At 40.8% G+C, this 19024-nt stretch overlaps 1 protein-coding gene and 1 long non-coding RNA gene across 3 annotated transcripts; one reads left to right on the top strand and one right to left on the bottom strand.

The window, feature by feature from the left end:
- Positions 1 to 258: 258 nt before the first annotated feature.
- Positions 259 to 998, top strand: LOC112486937 (uncharacterized). Its single transcript, XR_003049543.1, has 2 exons — positions 259 to 785; positions 823 to 998. It is a non-coding gene; the product is annotated as an uncharacterized LOC112486937 (long non-coding RNA).
- Positions 918 to 19011, bottom strand: dicer1 (dicer 1, ribonuclease type III). 2 transcript variants are annotated; one of them, XM_008317837.3, is made up of 29 exons: positions 18782 to 19011; positions 16786 to 16892; positions 16207 to 16405; positions 15949 to 16111; positions 15475 to 15605; positions 15232 to 15366; positions 14985 to 15145; positions 14472 to 14640; positions 13577 to 14049; positions 12857 to 12989; positions 12415 to 12657; positions 11939 to 12093; positions 11717 to 11849; positions 11487 to 11562; positions 11252 to 11391; positions 10615 to 10794; positions 10296 to 10509; positions 9941 to 10094; positions 9206 to 9388; positions 9025 to 9130; positions 8129 to 8304; positions 7003 to 7768; positions 6328 to 6477; positions 4810 to 5466; positions 3412 to 3667; positions 2436 to 2704; positions 1881 to 2043; positions 1542 to 1617; positions 918 to 1416 (listed from the first exon to the last, which is right to left on the bottom strand). In XM_008317837.3, the coding sequence occupies exons 3-29, from the start codon at positions 16318 to 16320 to the stop codon at positions 1251 to 1253; spliced, it is 5742 nt and encodes a 1913-aa protein (XP_008316059.1). In that variant the 5' UTR covers positions 16321 to 16405; positions 16786 to 16892; positions 18782 to 19011; the 3' UTR covers positions 918 to 1250. The 2 variants fall into 2 exon arrangements, with proteins under 2 accessions (XP_008316059.1, XP_008316066.1); XM_008317844.3 differs by having other exon boundaries at positions 18824 to 19011.
- Positions 19012 to 19024: the final 13 nt, after the last annotated feature.

The raw sequence follows: 19024 nt of genomic DNA, 5'->3' as shown, positions 1-19024 counted from the left end.
TGAAGGGGGGTAAAATGATGAGAAACAAAAGACAATAAGCGAGGAGCAAACAATAATAATAATAATAAAAAAAATCCTTATCCCTAGGAATTGACTTCCATTTCAATATGTCATCTTCTTTGGCTTTGGTTGGTATGGGTGTCACAAAGAATGGTGAGCTTTAATCAATTGTCTTTCTGTATTTGAAAACATTCTCAGCATCTTACACCGGTGTCCAATTCGTAAAAAGAATCTGCAGCATATTGTATGTGTGATATGTCTGTCCCTCTGTTGACATCAGCTTCAACAATCAACCAATTCCTGGTACTGAAATGTGGTTAATGGATTTGCCATGAAAATGCCATAACCGTGGAATATTTCTTTCACACAGTGTAGATAACTGTGGACTTGGATCCTTCCCAGAAGTCACCCAGTTGTCGTGCTTTCATCATAAGCTACAGAACATCAACCAAACAAAGATTTAAATTACAGTAACTGGGAATGTAGCAATTCCTATCCATCTCTCAGGACACGTCAAGACAAGTCCATTATATCATTTGTCTTTAACATTTCCATATATATTTATATATTTTGCAACAAATATGATTTTGGTGTCAGTGAGACCAAACAGTTGTCATTAAAACAGACCCTATTAGAAATAAGTGCAAAAATTAAACCATTTTAAAACAGATTTTAGACAGAGGTGCTACCAGCATTGTGTTCCAGTGGTATCTGTTAGCCACTTCTGACATTAGCATCTCCAGAATCGCAAAATAACTGAGTGGCACTAGTGCACAGGTTATGGAGTTTTTTCTTTTTTCCACTAGTGCACAGGTTATGGAGTTTTTTTCTTTTTTCTTTTTTCCCCCTCTACATACTTTGATTTACAACTTTGATTGAATTATGTACAATTCAATATTACACCATAAACATTAAGCTTCTTTTTTTTTGTTTTTATAAGTGAAAAGAAATAGGTTTCTGTGACCAGGCCTTTTGACAAACACTGGGCTAAATGTTAACAGACCACTCATGTACTTACACAAAAAGACTGGGGAAACAAAGATTGTGTATGCGCAAAAAGAGGGTAAAAGATTCAATACGTAATTCACTGTGAGATCAATTTGATTCTTCTGCTGCCCAAGTTGAACCACTGCCGGCCGGAGACACAAGACATGCAGCAGCATTTGCCGAGAAGCCAAACCTGCCACTTTCTCTCTGTTTAGACGTCTGTAGCCTAGGAGCTAACGCTGAGTGTTTGAAGTAGAAGAAGCTCAATTGTTTTGGACCTGAGGTTGATTGGCTTTAAGGCTGCGCAGAGCTCGCCGTGCCGCTGCCGACTTGGCAATCCGGTAGCTGCGACCAACACCTTTGAACTTCCCTTTCCCAACGACCTCCACTGTCACTCGCACCTTTCCATCATACGTTCTTTCTGCAGGGCTGCAAAAAGACAAAGAAGATGACACAGGTTTAAAACAGAACTTTAAACATTTCTCTCACCAATTCACAAAAAACAAAACAAAAAAAAAAACAAAAAAAAAAAAACAAACTTAAATATCTTTTACCTGAATTTGGCAGTTTCTGGCTCCATCTCAAGGAGCTCCCTCACAGGAGAGCGCGGCACATTGGCAGAGAATTTATCTGTAAGTGAGGAGAGAAAGTCATTTATGTGAAACAATATCACCTACAGGATTACGCCAAGGCAAAACAAATGTATACATTTATTAGTTGTATTTAGATGGTGAAAACCCCCCCCCAAAAACTGTTCATTTTGTTAAATACTAGTACTTTAAAAAACCAGACCCATCCCTGTTTACAATGTGTTATTTTTGTCAGTCAGTAACTTGATTCCAAATAAGGTAACAACAATGACATGTAGAGGTCAGTTTTATACTGTGCCTTACCAATAAGAGGCCTCATCATCGGAAAATAAACTTGCCACACCGTCTCCAGTGACATCATGCTGTCCATGTAAATGGCTCCAGCTAATGACTCAAAGATATCACCCATGGCTTTGGGGACTTCGATGTCCTCCTCCTTCTCCTCGTCTTCCTCAGAGCGTCTTAGCTGGTGTGGGAACACAAATATTTACAGACCTTGTTGAGCGATACTGAGCTGGTATAAACATACATATAAATGGACACAAACAAACATCCATGATTTAAATGCATTTTTCTAAAAAAAACAAAAAAACAAAAAACATTCTAAACCTTATTAGAATTCATCAACTATGTACATTTGACATAAAACACCACAAACAGAAAAGCTGGAGTTCCGATGCCAAGATGGACATTTACAGCTAAATTACACCCACCTACATGTTCTCTCTTAAATGCGGTGTGTGTTATTGTTCAGTTAGAGTTTTTATAATGCTTATAACCAATAGAGGAAATTGATCAAAACAGCAATGATTAGACACGGCTCTGCTGTCAGCCATGTTGAGCAGAAGCAGGACTAACCTCTGAATCCATGCCTTGCATCTCATCCTTTTCCAGCTGAAACTGCACAAAGTCATCAATGACGCGGAAAAGCTCGGGCGAAATGGCCTTGAAGTACTTGTGGTAATCATACTTTACAGCCAGAGATGCAAAGATGGTGTTATTCACGAGCGCAGAGCGCAGGTCGGTCAACACGCCGGGAGAGTGCTGCCTTGGGTCTTCATAAAGGTGCTTTGTTATGAGGTAGTCTAGAATTGCATCACCAAGGAACTCCAGACGCTGGTAACAATCTACAGAGAGAGGACAATCAATCTGGAGGTAAGGCTCAGAGGTCCTGGCTTACAGAAACGCTGCGTAATGGGAAGACAACCGCTAGGTCATAACCTTTAATGTACATTCAAACATAGTGGAAAAAACAAGCATCATTGTTAGATTACTGGATACACACTTCAACAACCTCTTCTTTGGAGTGAATTTTAAACACAGATTAAATCAGATTCCACATGGTCTATACGTGGATGACGACCTTGTTTACATTTGCAGGTAAAGATGGATTGATTGACAAAGATTGGATTGGGCTTTGCTTTGTTTGCGTTCTTTGTTTTCGTTGTTATTTTGGGAACTTTTGCCCTTCATTACGGCTCCTTAGGGCAAGTCAGACTCTTCTGATGGTTTTATATCTTAGATTATGATGTCACCACATCATAATAGCACAGGTCAGTGACATAGGTAATTATAGAACCAGTGCATAAATCATAGCACAGGTCAGTGACATAGGTAATTATGCACAGTATGTGTGCATAAATCAAGTTACATTGCACTGTATGAATGGATCTCAGAATATTGCAGTACCTTTGGTATGTTAAGTGTTACTTAGTTTTTTTTTTTTGTTTCTTTGATTCACTTTAAATCAAAAAGCTCAAATTCAATCATTAAACACCATCATGAGGCCTTCATGGTCTCATTCTAGTTTCATAGTCTTGAAAGGAAGTCTTACCAGTGATAGTGTTGTAATGGTAGGAAGCGTGGGTGAAGGCTTGCAGGAGGTATGCCTTGTTCTGAAAGGTGTAGTTGATCTTTCTTTCAAAGTTCTCAAAGCCAGAGATGAGGTGATTCAGGGTTCGCTCGGCATCTGGATGGCTCAACATGCAACGCGGTGGAATCTTTAACCAGCCGTAGCACAGGTCTACAGCCATATTCTGACAGTTCCGCATCAGCATTTGTGTTAGAGCCCCCTTCTCCGATGGTAACACCTGTAATTAACCAAAGACATTACAGACTGTTGGACGTCACTCCAGTTTAGCAGAACTGAAACAATGCAAAAAAAAAAGGACCAAATGTGCATAAGAGGAGCTGTTTTTAGCTCAGCTTACTAATTAATTTAACAAGAAGAGGTCTGGTTTCCAATGCTTAGGTTTCTTTTAATATCTATACTATTAGTGCCATTACTGAACATGCCTGAGATGACATGCAGTCATCCCAGAATACTGTGGCCGGGTTTTATTATGAAATGGAGCCTCCAGTCTATTATGGCTGCCTGGCTGATAATATGACAAAGGAAGGAAAAAGAAAAGAAAAAAGTAAACAGCTTTAGCAAGCACGCCTCTGGCACTGAGAGGAAGAACTCAAGGGAAAACAGATGTACAAAGCTTGCATACTAAAATGCTGTAGAAATCTAATGTTTTGCTTTTAGACAATAGAGCTATAATTTGCTTCCTGCAAAGTTTGTTGTAACTGAATGAATAAATTTCAATGATTTTTCTAGGAATAGTTTGGGTTTACAACTTCCCCTCTAAAAGAAAAAAAAGGTTTGTTTAATATTTATGATCAATATAAGCGGCCTGATGAAGGCGTTGGTCGTGTTCTTGCTTTACATTCGGGGGCTGGAATAGTTGGAACAGTTAGAACGGACAAAAAGATTGTTACGTGCACGGAAGGCAGCTTCGTTTATATTCCCCAGTTGTACGGCCTACATTGGATTGTGCTACATTCACTTGGATTGTTTCTGGGTTTTTTTTGTTTTGGTTTTTTTTTTTAAAACTTTTTGCCCGTCATTATGGTTCTCAGGTGTAAGTCAGACTCTTCTGATGTTTTTATGGCCTAGATTATGATGTCACCGTTGTGTTAGCACAGGTGAGTGACAAAGGTATTGATGTACAGTTTTAATTCATGGTAAAAAATTGAGTTACACAGCACCAGAAAAACTATATGCTGCTGACCAATAAAACTTAATGCTAAAAATACATTCTGTTATACAGAAGTGAATTTGAAATACACTTTTAAATTTTGTGAGGTACCCAGAGACTCCCTTCCCTAACTGCGGCGCACAGTTGTGACACAATGAGTTCTCCAGAGTCATAGGTTAAAGAAAACAGACTCTGTTGTGTGAGCTCACCTTGAGGCCAAGGGAGCAGAGGAACATCTGTGCGGCCCTCTCTCCACAGCTGGTGAGATAGCATCCGAGCAGAGCTTCCACACAGTCAGCGATGCTTTTATCAGCGATGCACTGCTCCGTGTGCAGGTCGTACGAGATTGACTGCTTACCCAGCTCAACACCACAGTTTTCCTCCGACGGGTTCCAAAAGCCCACCACAAAGTCATCCTCTTCTCCAGCTTTGCTGGGGTCCAGGTAGCACATGGCATCCCATGAGCTGTAGTCAAACTCCTCTAAAGACAGTCCGCTGAAGGATGTGTCTGAGGGGTAGGGGCCTGTGGTGGGATGGTGAGGCTTTTTGGGGGTCTTCCAATCGTATGGAGAATCCATAGCAGGTGAGGAACCAGAGCCCGGTGTCGAGGAGGGAGGGAAAGCATTTAGAGAGATCTTCTTGGCAAATGCACCCGATCCCAACAACATGCTATCAATGAACCTAATGTGTTCTTTGTAGTATTCCAAATCATCTTCAATGTTCACTTCTTCCTTTGGCTCAGCCTTGAGCATAACCTCACTGTCTTCATCCATCTCCTCAGCCTCCTCCTCATCATCATCATCATCATCGTCGTCGTCAGCATAGGTGGTCCCACACTGCCCATTGGTCAGAAGTTCTTCATTGGCCTACAAAGAACACAAAAGAAAGAATATTAAGTAACTTTCATTATTAAAAACAAAAGAATATTCACTGCTCTACACGATGGAAAAGGACTAAGAAGGAATAAAACGGGTACATTTCTACATATAGATAAGCTCTGTAAGTAGCAGGCTGCAGTAAAAAGGAAAAAAAAAAATTTCGTCCTACTTCGTGTCATGAAAAATAGCCTTTTCCACATCCTAAGATAGGTTAACACATGTTTCTATTTTGGTAATAATTTAATGCACAACCACAAAACTCACCAGGTCATTTGCTCTCAGATACTCTGTATGATTTAGAGGCCTAGGTAGAGACTAGGTAAGAGCCTGCCCTCTAGTGGTCCCACAGAAACATGTTATCCAAACCCAGTTATTCAATAGAATTAAGCTCTAACCATTAGATACACTGATCAGTCCCTACATGCTCTGAAAGCTGCAGCAAATGTTGTTAGCATAAAGCTAAAAGGCCTCATTTACAGTGTTTGTTAATTATTTATGCTTTGCTGTTACAATTTTCTGTGTGGGAACTGTATTGTCCTAAGTTTGCAAAACATTTAGGGTGTTCTGCTGCGATTCTTCACGTAGTGTTTGTACATGTCATATTTGGACATAGTGGATGTGGCAAAAAGGTGCTTATTACACACACACACACACACACTACACAAACTTGTATCAGTGTAAGAAAACAATTAGCTTCACATTAACCTTAAGCGTGGTCTGACAGTTACTATCGTGATACATCTGAAAGCTAACCTCGTCTCTTATTTTAGTTCCTTACTGAAGCGTTTATACAGTAAAAATATATGGTAATAACAACCATTGTATGCTAACAGAAGAAGGTCTACTGACCGCCGAGTCCTGTTTGTCAGAGCCACCTTTGTCCTGGTTCACCACATAACCAGGAGGGAGCCAGTTGACCGGAGGATCAAAAATGGACACCACCATCCTGCTGGGAAGGCCTTTCTTCTTCCCAAGGCGATATAGGTTACAGTTGCTCACCTGGATAATATAGAAAAGCATGATTATAAGTTGTCAGAGACGTGTTTCTACTATTGTTTAATGGAACTGGATGTTTAAATTAGAGACGGCTCGATCCGATACTCAGGATCAGTATCGGTCTGATATACCAATAAATTTTGAGACTGAACATCGAAAAAAAACCAAACCACTATAGGCAATCTGATCCGATACCTAAGCTCAACCGTAAACAGAGACACTATTGCAATCGGCATACAACTTTATGCTAAAGGAAAAAAGGTATCGGATTGACATCGGTATTGGTCCATACATGTAAACAGTCGTATCCAGCCATTCCTAGTTTTATTGCTGAAGCAATAAATACTTCTTTTATGGAAACTCCTGAAATTCTTTAGATGGCTGACTCGAAATTTTGACTTTAAAACCTTAGCTCAGAAAACTGTTTAAACTATGTATTTCAGTTAAACGTGCATGCTTCATTAGAAGAATTACCAGCGCCAGGAAAAAACTTAAAACTTAAGTTATAATTTCTGAAATGATTTTGACCTTTTTGCTGCGCATGTAGCTGAGTCGTCCCTCATGGGCATCAGGGTAGGTACAGAACAGGTATGTCGTTATGGCATGCTTAAGGAAGGAGTCGCCAAGCATCTCCAGCCGCTCCAAATTGAAGCCATCGCTTGCATTCGAAAGAGTCAAGGCCTGCAGAATGAGGCCGGGGTTGGGTCCCAGACTTTTGGAGGTGTTTTCTGCCAGGACTCTGCACTTGTTGCCAGAGGGTAGGTCAGATGAAGGTGCTGTGGCTGTGCTGGGACCCATAGCAACCTGGCTGCAGACTGAGGTAGCTTTACTTGTGTTGAGTGAGGTGCTTTCAGGTGTACATTTGTCACTAGGCTGTGTGGGGCTGGGGCTGGGCTTCGTCAAGATGTCCGAGGGCCGTGCAGAAACTGAGGTAGTGGTTTGCATTGATTTGGAGCTCTGCGGCACAGGCTCGTTGGGCTGGGAAAATTGGCAATTGTCTTGGTGATGAAGGTGCTCGTCTTTCTGACTGCTGGTGTCAGAGTGTGCTACAGGGGTAGTGCCGTTAGTAAAATGCCTGGTGCAGTGAGGGTCTTCAGGCTCAGGGTCAACATGGTGTCCGTGCTCAAGCACAGGAGAGTGGTCAATACATGATTGCGTGAGGTTACTGGAGTCATGGGCTGTAGCCTCTTGTTGTTCACAGTGACCCTCATCATCCTCGTTACAAAACTCTTGGCAGGAGATGAACGTTTTGTTGTCAATCGATCTCTTCCAGCCAAAGTCCAGGTTTGAATACCTGAAACATCAACATCAAGAATTTCAAGTCCAGATTTTCTAAAAGAGAATGTGAAAGTGCCTAATGTACCACGTACCAAAAGAATTTCAAGCTAGTTTTGAACCAAAACAAGTAACATTCAGAATTTTAGATCGATCACTGAAAAAAAACAACTAACTTACTAACTTTTTATGTTTCACTTGGAATAGACTGTCTCAGTAAAAGATAAAAATAACCAAATATTTCTTAAGGCACAGTAGACCTGAGCATGATAAGGTTTTCTGGCAAAACTTATGTCAAGTAGCTAAACTCTGTTCTTGCAATGTTTTTCCAAACACCATAAGTCTTTAACTGTTTAACTTTTGTGAATGCAGCACGAACCTGAAGTCAGATGGAAGGGACTGAGTTCCCACTCCTGCTTCCGTTGCCGTCTTAGCCCTCAGCTCCTCAGCGGTCAGGAGGCAGTGGAGGCGGTAGAGGATGCTGGGAAGACACACTGCCTTTCTCCACAGGGAGGCAGGAATGGGGTGAATGGCACACAGCTCTGGAACAAGAATCTGAAAAACATTTACATGAGTGCCAGAAATTAAGGTGTGGTCACTGTAGATCAAGACTCACAAGGATATGCAGTGAATTCAGAACATTTTGGTTTGCCTCTTTTCATTTAACTTTAATAACAGGATATAGCTTGGCTAGTAGCTTAGTTTAGCGGGTATGCAGCAGCTACGCCAACACAAATGTGTTGCAGCACAACATTAATTAATTATCGTTAGTAATAACAGCACTAAATCACACGGGGTTTTATGCACATGCACAAGCTTAGGTAAGTCATAAAACCATTTAGGTAAGTCAGTGTGTCAGCCACATGGTGGCAGTGTGTTAAGTGATCTTGCTTTACAGCAGAGAAAGAAATGGGAGGATTTGTTTTTTCCAACAGTTTAAACATATGCAGATTTATATCAACTCAACACTTTCATTAGTCCAAAGGTATAAGTTTGAGAAGCATTTTCAGGAAAACACACTTCTCTTCTCTCAACTTTTTTTTTAACAGCTATGGCCGTTATGAATTATTTTCCCAGTAGATGGCGATGGTAAGCTATATCACTCAGGTGAGGTGCATCAACCAGGCAATATGCATGTACTGCCAGAAAAGGGGCCCTCTACGCAAACATGTGGCCCTACACACAGCGCCGTACTTCATAAAGGCAGGTGCTGACAAACTGCTGGGATTGGCTCCACCCTTCCTGTAAAACTGAGAAGTCAAAAATAGCTCTCACCTGTTTGTTCTGCAGACTTTCCCACTTGGCCTTCCTCTTCTCTGCACTGCTCAGTGGTAGAGCTTTGCCCTTCTGGTTCAGGTGACGAGGGGTCAACAGATTGAGTCTAAAGATGAAAAGTTACTGTGTTCAATAGACATTTCTAAAACAAACTAATTATTATGAGCTGTGAGCTGCTGACCTCGAGGAGGTGTGGTCTACGTCCAAGAGGGGCTGGTTCAGGTTGGACAAATCCAGATTGTACTTGGTTTTGTAGTACTCTGCAAACGTCTCGTACTCTGGTGATGGAAACTTGCTGAGTGGCGTCAGATCTGTGTACACATCCGCCACATAGAAGCGGTGAGGCTGGTCGAAATTACGATACCTGCAAAAAAAAAAAAAAGACACAAAAGACATTGGGTCTAGTCCTTGTCAACAAGACTGAAGCTGAATATACATGCTGTTATTTTATTTTGGCATACTGTAATTTTTTTTAAAAACTACACAATATATACATATACATAACATGATTTCATATTTAACTATGATTTACAATTTATTTAATTAATGGTTAATTAGTTTTAAAAGCTACATTCAGGCGTTTGATCTGTAATACTCTAGTGTAAAAGCCTAGTGTCAAAGTAAGAGTGTAAAAAATACAGTCTTACTTTTTTACTACTATTTTTTGTCCTTTTTTAAACACTTTTCTTCTTAAATGTACAACCAGGAGCAGTATCTATACAATATAAAATAACTTTGTTTTGGTCCATATTACATTCTAATAAATCAGTCATTGTGCCAGTGTATACATAAAGACAGAACATTGAAGATAGGACTCTGCATGACTGGAGTCTTAAGATAAAGGGTATGTTTTTGGTTCAGTTTTAGTTAACCTGTTGTTAACCTATGCTGGTTCTTACAAGACAACAACACCTGCCTTGGAATGATCACAGCATCCTGGTAGTCCTCTAACTTGAAGCTGAAGGGGTTCTGCTTTGTGTAATGAGTGGTGGGAATGCCAGTTCGGGCCTCGGACTTCTCAATGTTTTCCATGAACTTAAAGTCCATATCAAGGGTGTTGGAGTCCCCAACTGGAAGAAAGAAAAAAAAGAAAAAGAAGACTCTGAATGTAAACAGTGACTACACAGAGATGATCTAGTATTGTATATCTACAGTATACTGTATATTTTTGAAACTCAGACAGCTGGACATGTTTTTCAAAAAGAAAAAAAAAAAAAGGGATCCATAAGTCTTAAATCTCATAAATATAAAATGAGGACATGTTTACTCACCAACATTCAGAGGTAGAACATAGTAAGCCGAGTCAGCTAGTGTGGGCTTGAACTCCAATGCAGGTTTCTCCAGGCGCAGAATGTGGGAAAAGATGTATTGGTGCAGTCGTGTGATGAGGTCAAGCTGGGTATCAGTGAGGGTGAAGCCAGACTTCTGCAGCTCAATGGAGATCGTCACCTCACCCGAGCGAGTGTACACTGGGAAATAAGGGATCTGAGCCAAGAAGAATGAACATCTTATTTTTCTCTGACTGTCAACAAACACAAAACTGTTTAAATCTACTTGCTACTTATGATTCATTTGGGTAAAAAAACCTACACGAGGTATGGGTTTCGCAGTCAGGATGCCAAAGCACCGGGTGGTGTCCTCTGGTGGGTAGAGCTTCCTCCTGCGGAAGTTGAGTTCATCTGGTAGTGGAGTGGTAAGAACCATCCCAATCACATAAAGGTAGTAGGTCTGGCCAAGAACAGCATAACTGTCCCGCAGACACTCAGGAATCTGAAAGAGAAATTACTGATGAAATCCATCCATCATTCAGTTTTCTACCACTAATCCAAGGTTGGGTTGCAGGGCAGCAGCCTAAGCAGAGAACTTCCCTCTACCCTGGCAGTTTGTCCTCAGCTCAGCTTGTTCACCCCAACGGATTGATATAGAGGGAGCATCACTGGCGATGCTGCACTAATCCCCTTGTCTATTTACCATTGCATTCCATTGTAACGTCACCCACTTGAAAAAGCCGTGCGATGCTGCACTAATCCCCTTGTCTATCTACCATTGCATTTTAATGTCACCCACTCTTGAAAAAGCCCCTCTCTTCACCCAAGTGTGCAGGACATGTTGCAGGACAAGTCCAAGGCCCTAACCTTTGGCCACTGCCCGGGCCCCATGAGCCCACATTCACTAAAAGTTACACAAGTCTAGATAAAAGGGTGGTAGAGCTGCACGACTCCCTTACAGCTTTAGCATAGCATTGTCTCCTCTTGGTAGAACCAGGGCGGCCAGGGACACTTGTCTCTTCCTCATCGTGGAGGTCCATCTCCTCCTCATATTTGACAGTCTCCTTTCCCACCGGCATCAGGTGATCATCCAACTCACCTGGAAAGAAAAGTAGAAAAGAAAACAAAATGTGACATGAAGTACAGTGATGGTTTACAGTACATACATTTACAATATTTCAACTGGGGTTATACCTATTTTGTGGAGTTTTTCGCAGCACAAAAGAGCAACAGCTTTCTCTGCGAGCCTGGCACAGGTCATTTTGGGACCCTGTCAAAGTTAAGATAAAACCATTGTGAACTAGAAAGACTGATGACTGATACTGATGGGAAGTACCTGAGCTTTAGAATGTGAATGTAAAAGAGTGTGAAGAGCAAATCCACAAGAACCAAAATTTAAATAAGTGTCTAATAGTGTAGGCCACCTTAATAGGAATCCGCAGGGGCGAGTTGATGGGTAAGTAGAGCGTAGACTGGAAGAATCCATCGAGCATCTCCATAGTTCTACATTTGGGTGCCAAGTGGGTGAATGGGTCGCTGGGCAGCCGAGCACAGTATCTGAGAACCAGGAAAATTAAAACAGTCTAAAATGATTCTGCTGTAAGGAGAGAGCACAGCCTATGTAACTTTAATCTTGACTCAATTACCTGTTGATGTGTCCAATGGCTGTGTTGATAGTGACCCGGGGGCTGCCATCCTCAGAACGAAGCACGTAGGGTGGGAGAATGTTGTCATCGTCCATCACCTGTTCCACCTCAAACTCACTCACCTCCAGTGATTTTGAACATTTGTTCCTTAGAATCTGCACAGAAAAATAATTCATACATGTATTTATTAAATGAATAGATTAACTCAGGCTATGTATGGCTGACCAACTCACTGTATGGGAGAACACTACCCATCTACACAACAAATGGATGGATTAAAAGATGGATATCTCTTACTGCATCCATTTTGTTGTGTACTACTTAACTGTATTCCGAGCCCCTGGGAGAACTGCAGTGAATTTCTGCTCAAACACCACTAAGACCCCCTCCCTGGGACAGAAATGTTTTCACCATCCCCCTCCCCCTTATATCTAGTTAACATAAATATGTGTAACAGTGAAGTTAAATCAGGTTACCTTCTCTATGGCCTTATACGTTGTGAGGTCTTCTTTAAAGCCTTGGGTCCTCTCCGTGTCGGCCAGCATTATGTAGTTGGAGACTGGTGCACGAGCTCTGCCTTTGGACTGGACATAGGACCTGTACTCAGTGGGCAGGTCAAACCGCACGACCAGGTTACACTTTGGGATATCCACACCTTCCTCCACAATGCTGGTGGCAATAAGGAGGTTGGTTTCATGGGCTCGAAACTTGCGTAGAACCTGCGCAAAAAATGAAATGGTGTTTGGACAGAAGACAAGAACACACCTACTCTACAGCTGAGTCAAACTGTTTTCCCTTTAAAGTTGCTGAGGGACTGGGGCAACAATTTGGGGATAAGTGGACAGAGCCATGTTGAAAATCCTGACCATGGTTTTGTAATATTATTTATGTTGGTATTTCTCAACGTTGTCTACGTACCTCCTCTTGTTTCCTAAACTCCGCCTCCATCTGTTTGTTCCGAGGCTGGTTTTTGCCAATGCTGTGGCCAGTGATGAAGTTGCTGCTGATGTAAGCCAACTCTGGATCCTGCTTCCCAGCTTCCTTAATAAGACTTAAGCAAAAATAGTACCTTAGTTAGACCATCTCAAGAATAACACAACGTTTGGCATGACAATACAATTAACCTAAAAACAAAACAAGAAAAGACTGAAAACACCGCTCGCTCATTCCTCCTTATAAACAAAACAAGAAAAGACTGAAAACACTGCTCGCTCATTCCTCCTTATCAGGTGGAGACATTGTGGACTGCGCCATGGCTGAGCAGTGAGGGGGCAGGGGGAGTGCATAGCCCGAGAGTTATAATTGTGCAATAAGGTGACATATTTCCTTTGAATGTGTGTGTATGCATATGTGAGTCAGAACGATCTCCAAGAGCGGAGAATCTGCATAACAGCTGAGAAAATGTCTTTGTTCAGAACTTTTTTTGTTTTGCTTAAACTGCACCCTGGTTAACTCTAATACCCTACAAAAAATGGTGATGACTCTGGAGTGTCTACTCCAGTGACAACTATACACAACATGTCCCCCTTTAAGATGTTTTTGTCTACAGTAACCTTTCAGCTTCCTGATCCTATTTTGTCAGTATATTACATAAAAACAACTTAAACAACATGTCACAATGTGTGTTTGTAAACCCACCGATTGAGGACAACGGCCGTGTAACGCCTCTCCACGAAAATGATCCCACACAAAATATTGGTGAACGGTGAGGGAAAGTTGGCTTCAGGCCTATCTTTGGACTCCACCTCTTCATCTTCGTCTTCATCCTCCGAGTCACTCCAGGACACGTAATTGTCCTGGTTGCGGTTGTTGTACCACTCGACGCTCTCAAACTGCTGTCGTTCAAAGGGCTTGTATTCATGGAGGATCTCCAACAGCCGCAGAACCTTCGGGGTGACAAACTTGAGGTCCAGTGAGGCGGGAGAGAAGTGCTCCTCACAGAGAGCATGCACTTTGCGCAGAGTTGTGTCTGTGAAGAGCAGGAACTTGCGACCGAGTTCCTCCTGTTCATGTTTTATATATTTCTGAAGCTCCCGGACCATAATGCCTGCTGCCTTGTCGGCACACCAGGGCCCCAGGACTTGAAGCACAGCCTGGCAGTCACTCAGGATCTAGACAGAACAGGAAGACATTATTGCATAAGCTGAGAAACACATTGACAAGTTGTCAGAATATTGTACATACAGCATTACGCCTGCTGACCTTTTTGACCTTGAGGCCAATTTTTTTAAGTACAAGCTAGCCTGGGGTCCATTAAATATTATATTTGATAAAGTAGGGGTTGTACCAACACAGAAATGTAGCCATACTTTTTGCTACAGCTGGAGAAAAGGACAGTCTTCTTCATGTTACACTGGAGCTTGTTAAAGAAATGAGTGGTACATTTCTGCCACCGTGTGGTCAAAAGCTACATTGTAACTTGAGCTTCTAGCAGTCATTCGCCAATGTCTCTTGAAACCATACAGACATCATGGTTATAACAAACACATTATAAAAGAGTGTCAATTTGACCTTGGTGTGAACGTTTCATTACCTGCTTGGAGATGAACGTAGGATCTCTGTCTTCTCTGGTGACAGAGATGTTGCAGTCGTTCAGAAAGTGAAGAGCTTCGTCCAGCTCCAGCTGCAGTTGGGAAGAAAGTCCACTTTTGTCTGTGTAGACGCCACAATCCAGCACGACTTCTCTTGGCTGAGAGGCATACCTGGAAATAAACTAGGCTTTAATACTCATCTACTTTAAGTTATTGTTGACTACTTTTAGTTTTTATATTGGAATAAAATTCACAGGTTCACATTTTCAAACCTAATCCACACAACAGTACTGTGAAAAAAAACAAAAGCACTCAAATAATAGCACCAAAAATGATAATAAATAAAATAAGTAAATAAACCAATAATAAAGAAAAATCCTGTTTATAAAATACTAATAAGAAGTATTTTTATGTTAACTTTTTTTCTTTATATGTACCTCAGACCAGTCCTGATTTGCTTAAAAAAAAAACATATGTATATTTTTGGCAAAAGTAGAGCAGTGGGCTAACGAGACCTGTCCAGAACCACAAGGTCTGTGGCAGTTTCAGCATTGCTTTTGAGAATTCTCTCCAGATTCAGGATCTTCTGCTCCAATTCCGAAGGATCACATTTCCCATTTAGAATAGACGCCGTGAGTCCCAGGATTCGAGGAGAGCACGAGCAGCCTTCAAACAGCTGCAGAGAGACAAGACGCTTGGTCATTTACAACACTGCCACTTCTGAAGAACAGGATCTATTTCAGCCCCAGACCATAACCTCACCTTCATTATCTCACAGTAAGGATGGTTTGTGATGGCTAGGTGACAATCATCAAACACCACCAGGTTAATTTTGGACAAAAGCAAGATTTTTTTCTTCAAAATGTACAGGAATACATGGCAGGTCATGACCAGCACCTGTATGAAGCAGAATGCAGATGGGGTGATAAGTGCAAATGAGAATCAAAATGCCTTTGATGGTATGATAACTATTTTATGTCAACCATGAAAAACAAAGACACACACCTGATTGTTAATAATCTCTTGACCCCAGTGTTGGTCAGTCCATTCTGTTGCTTTCCCCAAATCTGTGTATTCTCCCACCTCCAGGTCAGAGTGGGTCCTAATAGCAGCTGCTTGCTGCACTGCAGTTGAAGCTGAACAATAACAGAGATAAAGGAAAATACATTATCATTTATTACTTTAATTAACTTCAGTATGACTGGGGCATTAAGCAGTGGAATAGAATCAAAACAAAAAAAGTTATTTGTAATTAAGCTATTATTCTCCTGTGTCTGTTTACTGTTTCATACCAAACAATACAGCAAAAAGGAAAAAAACAAATAAAATAATGCTCGTTTTTGAAGCACTTTAATGTACGGTACGGCATTGAGGAAATGTGTTGTTTGTATTGTCACCGGTTTGTTTTCAATGTAAAATAAGTGTAAACTGTAAAAAAACTGAATTCACAAGAAGTTTCAGAGTGTAAATTGTCAGTACCTGTGTTTACCAGAAAAACAGTCCTCTTTGCATGTCCTAGGTAATTTCCTCGAATTTGGTAGGAGAGCTCTTTTACTAGGAGTACTGCGATAAAGGTCTTCCCTGAGCCAGTGTTCAAGCAGACAATAGTATTATGTTCAAGAGCTGCTTCAAGAAGTTCTACCTGTGAAGGAAACAAATAGGTTTACACACTGTTAATTCAAACAGGACAAGACAAACATCAAGCAAATGTTGTAAGTTTGGGTGTTGACTTCTTGCCTGATATTTCCTAGGTGTGTAAATGTTATCATGGATGGCCTCCTGCTGCCATGGCAGACCAAAGAAAGGCCCCATGGGTGAAGTAGCAGGGGTGACCAGCTGTAAACCTGCCATTCTGGAAAGGTGGAGATAGGGGCTGGGCTCCTCCGGTCGCTCACTCTATCTCATTTCATTTCCCCCCCCGTTGTTCACTAGTTCACTGCCAAGGCAAATGAGGACAAGAAATGTAACTGCAATACCAATTACAGTGAATACATACACACCTAAAATATCAAAATATGTTCCAATGGAAGTGTTAGTAACCAACATATTTACCATTAACGACTGTAGCATAGGGATGTGTATCGCGAGATACGATATTAACATGATATTTTACACACGATAATGACAATATCGCAATACAGCGATTCTGCAATAATCAATATATTACAATAAATTTCATCCACGATATCAGTGTCATTGATGACATTAGGGATTCCTTAACTACACTGAATTTATTTCACATGAATGACAGCCATTCAGGTAACATTAGCTAAACAGCGGCTCTTAGAATATAAACAGGTGCAACGTCGTACTCACAGGTAGCAGCTGGGAATTTTCTGATAGGCACAAGCCAACATATGTTCCACATGATAAAATATTCTACTTCAACACCAGATGCTCTTCACGCTTGGGTTGAAATAGACCTAAAAAAAAACAAAAAACAAAAAAAACAGAAACATATCAATAAATCAGGGTTTTTAAAACCGCTAATCTGATGAATCACAGAGTAGAGCAATAATTATTAAACAAGTTTTTATGATTGGTTGTGATAAATGAAGACACCTAAGTATGATTTTCTACTGTTTATTGCTGAAACAGTAGGACAAATAACAGCTGTCCTACAAAGATGTATGTGTCTCACACCTTTTATTTGAATTATGAACATAATTATGAACAAAAAATGTTAGAAATGTCAAAAACCCACAAAAGTACAACTTCAAAAAAAAAAAAAACCCACAAAAGTACAACTCTAACATTCCACTAGATAGAGGATTTTGTCATAACTGTGCATCTTGGCGGTGGTTTGTAGAACGCATCAACAGTTGATGTTGAAAAACGTCAGAGGAACTGTTGTCCTGAACAACAGTATTCCATCTACAGTCCCTTACTATCCAAAAACTACTGGTCTTGTACTATTGGATGATTTCAAATGTGGTATTTTTTTTTCCCCAAACCATTTTGTCTGTTTCATGCCAAACTCTCTGCTTCTCAGTTAAAATGTCTCATTTACGATTTCATGGTTGCAATCCTGACAAACCGTCCAGCGGTGCCTCCAGAACAGTGAAGACAAACATGTAGCTATTTCTGCTTATTCCAACAAACTGCCCCATCTGTATCAAGAATTTGTTTTAAAAGTATATTCCTAACAAGGTTAGACTCCTGCTTACCTGGCAGAATTTCCAAACCCATGCCCCCCCTCCCCCCACTCCCAAAGGCTAGCCCACCAGTGGCTCTCTGTTATAACTAGTCATAGGATGAATTACATAAGTTTTCACTGTAAAGGCCCTGTAAGAAGGAGCAGCTCCTCCATCTTTGAACTGTCAAAATTTAACCCAACTTGCATTTTTAAACTAATATTTAAAACTAATTTAATTCAACAATATTTCCCATTTTTGTGCATTCACCTTGGTATTTATTTATTTCACCCATATTGTATCAATTATTGTTTCTTTTTTAATTTTAAAGTACTTTAGCCATTTTTAAATAAACAGGCACAAACCATTGAGAAAAATTATTGACTAGATTGAAGTCAATTTAGAATAAAAAAAAGAATAGAAAAGTCTTTATTGTCATTGTACCACAGGGGTACAACGAAATTGAGGGTGCACCACAACAGGAGAACAAAAAAAAAAATACAACAATATATACATACATTTAATTTATATGGCCAAAATTCACAAATCACATTTGTCTCAACGGACTTTACAGTTTAAAAGTAAACTACAAATATCCCCCTAAAACCAATTTAACAGGGGCAAATGGAGGAATTGATATAGAAGTATATGCAGAATATTTCTTAACAACGTTTTGTCAGCGTTTTCTGTGCTTCATGTACCTCGAACAGTAAATAATGTATAATTAACAATTGTAACGTACACTCTTACCCCATTTTTAAATGACCACATCGTTTAATAGAAAGATTAAGATAGATAAATTAATAAAAGTCTTGCTAACTAAAATGTAAATGTTGCAATGACACACAGACACACTGCTATCAATTAGCAAGGCTGGCTAACTGTAACACATAGATATACCGCCAGTCAAAAAACACATTGTAAACATTCTAACTGAACAATAAAAACCGCCGATGTCTCCGTTTGCCGGGCTGTCCCCGCGTCCATTGTCAACTGTTGAGCTGAAGTGACAACACAGCCTCTTTCAGCTAACACCGCAGCGTGTACCACATCCAAACCACTCAGCACGCAACAGCACCGTGTCACACAGCTAGTTAGCTAATAGCTGCCAAGGCCAGGAGAGCAACAACAGATCATTCACACACACAAACCTAACCTAATACATCACACGGTCTCACCAGAGCTCTGTTTTTGTCTCGGTCGTGTCGTTCAAACTGTACCTCGGACCAGACGCGGCGTATCCTCACTACCAGTCACCCTTGTCGTGTCGATGTGGTAGCTGTTAGTCCACGGCGGGACCACTTCCTTATACTTAGGCCTCTGCGACGCCAAAAAGGAAATTGCGTAACGACTCGTTCCTAACTTACACCACGCAGGGCCAGCTCTATTCCTATGGGTGTCCTGGGAAGACATTTGGCGGG

This window comes from Cynoglossus semilaevis, chromosome 1 (assembly GCF_000523025.1).
Source record: "Cynoglossus semilaevis isolate Cse_v1.0 chromosome 1, Cse_v1.0, whole genome shotgun sequence".
In the NCBI taxonomy this organism is placed as follows: Eukaryota; Metazoa; Chordata; class Actinopteri; order Pleuronectiformes; family Cynoglossidae; genus Cynoglossus; species Cynoglossus semilaevis.
The sequence above is the reverse complement of the archived record's forward strand: the minus strand, read 5'-3'. Positions and strand labels throughout refer to the sequence as shown.

Excerpts from the sequence above, each read along its gene's own strand:
- dicer1 (XM_008317837.3), bottom strand. The coding sequence starts at position 16,320 with ATGGCAGGTTTACAGCTGGTCACCCCTGCTACTTCACCCATGGGGCCT. Across the intron at positions 10,095-10,295 it reads TGTTCTACCTCTGAATGTTG|TTGGGGACTCCAACACCCTT; the intron begins GTGAGTAAACAT and ends TCTTTCTTCCAG. Across the intron at positions 2,044-2,435 it reads TGCAAGGCATGGATTCAGAG|CTAAGACGCTCTGAGGAAGA; the intron begins GTTAGTCCTGCT and ends TTCCCACACCAG.